General features: G+C 36.2%; 1 protein-coding gene across 2 annotated transcripts in view; it reads right to left on the bottom strand.

The window, feature by feature from the left end:
• Positions 1-5,424, bottom strand: part of LOC107705202 (tripartite motif-containing protein 55-like) — a 12,741-nt gene extending 7,317 nt beyond the window's left edge. The window contains exons 1-6 of one of the 2 annotated variants that reach the window (XM_016508393.1): positions 5,103-5,424; positions 4,582-4,751; positions 2,138-2,315; positions 1,892-1,987; positions 719-872; positions 323-402 (exon numbers count right to left, since the gene is read on the bottom strand). In XM_016508393.1, the coding sequence (XP_016363879.1) occupies positions 323-402; positions 719-872; positions 1,892-1,987; positions 2,138-2,315; positions 4,582-4,751; positions 5,103-5,222 (798 nt within the window). In that variant the 5' untranslated portion in view covers positions 5,223-5,424. The remainder of the gene's footprint in view (positions 1-322; positions 403-718; positions 873-1,891; positions 1,988-2,137; positions 2,316-4,581; positions 4,752-5,102) is intronic. The other variant, XM_016508394.1, reaches the window with a different exon arrangement.
• Positions 5,425-5,519: the final 95 nt, after the last annotated feature.

Raw genomic sequence — 5,519 nt, 5'->3', positions numbered from 1 at the left:
CGTAAAATTACGGTTGAACCCCTGATGTCACATGAATTATTTTACCGATCTCCTTGCTACGTTTCTGAGCCTTGATCGTGTAAGAACCCTTGCTGAGGGAGCGTCAGCTCTCGGGATGCATCAAAAATATCTTAATTTGTGTTCCGAAGATGAACGAAGGTCTTACAGGTTTGGAACAACATGAGGGTGAGTAATTATTGACAGAATTTTCATTTTTGGGTGAACTATCCCTTTAAATAAAATGTGCTTTTTAAAACAAATGTAAAAAAAATTCCATTATTGTGTTAACTCTGTTTTATAAACTATTGTAGGCATAAAGAACCTGTAAGAAAACAGCCATCTCAGGTTCTTCCAGTGTCTGGATTCCTGTCTCCATGATTTTGGTCATGGACTCCAGATGATCTCCACTGAGGGAGGGTCAGCTCTCGGGATGCATCAAAAATATCTTAATTTGTGTTCTGAAGATGAACGAAGGTCTTACAGGTTTGGAACAACATGAGGGTGAGTAATTATTGACAGAATTTTCATTTTTAGGTGAACTATCCCTTTAAATAAAATGTGCTTTTTAAAACAAATTTTAAAAAAATTCCATTATTGTGTTAACTCTGTTTCTATAAACTATTGTAGGCATAAAGAACCTGTAAGAAAACAGCCATCTCAGGTTCTTCCAGTGTCTGGATTCCTGTCTCCATGATTTTGGTCATGGACTCCAGATGATCTCCATACTTCCTTGTGAGGCGACGTATGTAATTCAGTTTCTCTTCCTGTTCAGCGTTCACTTTCACATTCATCTCTCTCTTCCTGTCCTCCAGGATGGTGTACAAATGATCAAACTTTTCACACACCTTGGATTTTTGTCGCCTGCCATTTTCCTGTAAATATATAAAAAATGTAAATTAAAATAAATTATATTATATTTATATTCTAAAAATATATTTATTATATATTACACTACTGTTCAAATTTTGGGGGGGTCAATTAGAGTTGTTGTTTTTTTTAAGAAATTAATATATTTACTCAGGAGGATAAATAAAATTTATCTGAAGTGACAATAAGGATGTTACACAATTTTATAATGTTACACAATTTCAAATAAATCTGTGCTTTTTTCTATTCTAATCAAAGAATCCTGAAGAAAATGTATCAAAGATTCAACTGTTTTCAACATTAATAATAAGAAGAAATGTATCTTAAACCGCAAATCAGCATGATTTCTGAAGGATCATGTGACACTGAATACTGAAGTAATGACTGCTAAAAATTCAGCTTTGCCATTACATTAATAAATTACATTTTCAAATATATGAAAATAGAAAATAGTTGCTTTAAATTGTAATAATATTTCACAATATTACAGTTTTTTTCCGTCAAATAAATGCAGCCTAGGTGAGCATAAGAGACTTCTTTATTAAAATCTTAAGGACTCCAAACTTTATTTAAGCGGTATATAGCATATGATCATATAATTTTACAAAAGAATGCCACTTTATAGGCTACTATTGTGCGATTGGAACACAGCCAGAATGTTTGATGTAAATCACTAACTATGGACCACCACAGTTTAAGATTAAGGTTTATGTGTAAATATAGTCTCTAAACCAATAGTTTGACTACCTGCTTCTCTAACCCTCAACCTTGCTCACAATGACGTTCCGTCAGAGAAGCCATATGCTCAACAGAGATGGCTCATTTCTGCCTGCTTGTCAATCATGGAGCCTCTGTGAATGCAACTGTGAGGTCTGGAGAGAATCCAGCTTCCTGCCTGCCTGGCTCGTCGATGCCAGAGCGTGTGTATCTTTTGTCAGAGGAAGTGTTCTTACGTTCCTCATCAATAATCCTGCTCTTATGCCAGGCTTTGGGGAGGGAGAAGCCCTCACACAGTGTGACTAACCTCTATGCTTCTGCAGGTCTCCTCCAACTGACTGATGATGCCTTGGATTCTGTCATTATTGCCCACCATCATTGCTATTCTATCCGAGAGCTCTGTCTGGAGATGAGGATGTGCGTAAGCATATTAACACACAACTGTAAAAATATATGCTGCACACACAAGCACATAAACACTGACGCAAACTCTGGCGTACTTATGCAGACAAACATAAATATTAATATGCCTGGAAAGCGCAAGAGTTTTTACCTTTTGCGTCTGGTAAATACTGTTAAGAGGGGCCACTTCACAGTCCTTATGGGCGCCGAACACTTTACACATAGAACAAGTGGGAACGCCGCAGGTCAAGCAGTAAATGTTAATTTTCTCATCCTTATGGACTTCACACATCGGCTGGTCAACCTTCTGTTCAGGAGAAGGTCTGCTGCTTTGGAGAATAACAGATCCATGAGTATCAAAGTCTGACATCTGAGGTTAAACAGTATATAATAAAACAGATTCTAAGGTTCGAAACCTTTTGGCTTTTGCCTCAGATGTGGTCAGGACTTCAAATTAATGCTTAATGAAATAACTATAGAGTTCACAAGTAGATTTGTCACGATAACAACTTTTTGTTGTGTGATATATTGCCCCAGAAATAATTGCGATAAGCGATATTATTGTCATTTTAAAGACCATTTTATGCCACTGAATATATAATCATAATGTAACAGCATAATAATGCAAGAAGGCCTACACACTTCCAAATGACAACAAACTTTTCATTTTTAAGAATATTTAGATCATGGAAATTAAGTATCAAAATATTAGATATCTTATAAAACCTGAATAAATGGTAAATAAACATTTTCTAACAAAAAGTGCAAAGTAACAAGTAGAAAAAAGAAAAATGCATACAAGAAAAACTTGTATGGAGATTTTTCCATCTACAGATTTTTCCCTGACCTTCTTTTCTCTGTAAATTAAGGGTGCACACTATTGCTGAGAAACACAATCACTACTTAGCAGTCAGATGTCCGTATGCACAAAGGCACAGATCCCTAAACAAGACCATATCTGCAGATTAAACTTTTTTTGTAGAAGCATTTTTTTAATTTGAACTAGCACCTCATGACTACACCACGCTATGTACGAGAAGCTGCAAAAGACACAGGAGCAAGTGGAATGTACAAAACATGGTGACATAAATTTTTAAGTAAATATAATGGGCGATATATTGCGTCACCAAAAATTATTGAGGTCATGTACATATATTGCGCGATAAGTCTATATATTGATTAATGCGACAGGCCTATTCACAAGGCCATATTGAGGGTTTGTTATGTGTGTCAGGACGCCTAGGAGACTCAACACTGACTGGTGGAACTAAAAATACATTTGCTGCCAGCTGACCGTCATCCTTAGCCTTCTGACCTGTCTGAGTAACAGGTCTTGGGAGCCACATGGACGCTAGGGAATCTGTCTTTTGCAGTGCAAAACACTGACTGATTTATAGAACTTTAAAACATGAACCTCTCATTCAAAAGCTTTTTTTGAGTTTATAAAGTGAAACGCTTAAGTGGGATGCAAAGTGACAGGGCGGTGGAAAACTTAATCGTTCAGCCTTGGGGAATTTCATTCTTAAAAGCATGTCTGCTCTTTTCTTCTTTTTTTTTTAAGGAAAAAAGTTTTTTTCATGCACTTTACTAAAAAGCCGAAGGATTATTACCTCTACAATAGGGGTAACTATGGAAGCCCATTTCCAACACATAAGAAAAAAATCATGCTTTGGTAATCAATCATAATATAATATAATATAATATTAAAAAAAAGTTTTTAAAAAGTAATAATTTTGACAAGCCCATTTGGAAGCCCGTTTCCACCACATAGGAAAAGGAATCATGCGTTTTTTTTTTTTAAGTAATTATTATATCAAAAGTTTAAAAAATGTCAGTTGTCAAATTTTAACTTTATATCTTATAATTATGATTTACCAAAGCATGATTTTCTTTTCTTATGTGGTGGAAATGGGCTTCTTTCTGCAAATTATAGCCTAATAATAGAAATCATATTAGTTTAGACATTAATTGATTAAATGTTTTAGTCTACAGAGCTCCAGACTAAACAAAAATTAATAGGAAGAAGTTATTGGCTCCTAAACAGCAGCATTTATAACCAATATATATAGTTATTTCATTATATTAGAATACAATACAATAATTCCAAAACGCTGTTGAGATTATGTAACTACTAAAATGAATGATGTTAATCTCAGGAACCTAAAGTAGGCCTACACATCACAGTAACAGTTCCTGGTTTATAAATCGGGTATAATTGAAAAATGACTCGCGGTTCATGCGTCATTTTTATACTTTGTAACGAATCAGCCCGCTAAAATTGTTATGACTGACTCATTAAAAAGAACCGATACATAAGAGTCATTGGTTAACGAATCGAGCATCACGACTGGTGTGCAAGAAATACTGCTGCGCACTCGCAGGAAAACAAAGTTTTTCGAAATGTCGCCAGCTATATTTTTAATCACTGTCGCCAATTTTGGGTCACAACTGGTAACATTTTACTCGCAGTCTGGAGCCCTGGACTATATTTGTAGCCTACATTTCTCTTGAACATTGTCATCACACAAGGGATCTTGTTAAACCATACGGACATCCTATTAGAGCTTCCCGAGGTGTTTGTTTCTCAGCTCTAACCTGATGTACTCCTGCTTGTACATGTCAATGATGTTTTCCACCAGAAGGTTTCTCTGCAGACCGTAGACCCCATGGCGGTCCAGCACAACTTCGTGCCTGCAGGATGGACACCTGAAACGGCCACCTGACGCCGCTGTGCCTCCTCTGGTGGGAAGGTATGGATTTGAGGACTGGACAGGAAGTGTGGGACAGCAAATGAACAAAACACCTGATTTTTTAGAGATTATTGAATGTTTATTTACAAATATTCATATATTTTAGCTTTCCGAGTATATGTAGAACCCAAATAGCCTGTGTAAATAAAAAAGGCGATTGAGGTGAAGCAACACTATATTAGACTAAATATTAGGCTATAACTACAGTAAAATAAAGCAGACAATTAATAATATTTAATAATAATAATAATTAATACTCCACACAGTAGGCTATAAAACAATTTATTTATTTTCTAAAAGAGGGTAGCTATATCAATATGTTTTGTGATAAATGTTGTTGATAAACAAAAAATACTGAAACTGTACCTGGAAAATGTCATTAGCACATTTCCGGCAAAGATTGTGTTGACAAGGAAGAATCACAACCGGTTTCGTGAACATTTCCAGACAAATGGGACAAATAAGCTGCTTCTCCAAGCTGTCCATCTTGATTTGACGAGCAACGGCTTCACTGAAGTTGAGAATGAGACCGTTTGGGGTTGAGAAAATTAAATTGTCCCAGTTCTTGTGCACGGGGTGAAATCAGGCCCTCTCCATTGCCCAACCGCCTGTCTGTAGCCTCTATAATGAGGCTTGGCATTCCCCCACGCCAAGGCCCACTATCAGTGAGCGCTGTTTTTAGAAAGCCGCACGTCAGAGGTTGCCATGTTTACTTGCCCATATATGAAAATGATACTGTTGACTCAACGTGCATCTCTTAAACGCAATAAACACAGAAAAGTA

This window comes from Sinocyclocheilus rhinocerous, unplaced genomic scaffold (assembly GCF_001515625.1).
Source record: "Sinocyclocheilus rhinocerous isolate Xijiao unplaced genomic scaffold, SAMN03320098_v1.1 scaffold594, whole genome shotgun sequence".
Lineage (NCBI taxonomy): Eukaryota > Metazoa > Chordata > Actinopteri > Cypriniformes > Cyprinidae > Sinocyclocheilus > Sinocyclocheilus rhinocerous.
This window is presented reverse-complemented; position numbering and strand designations above follow the sequence as displayed.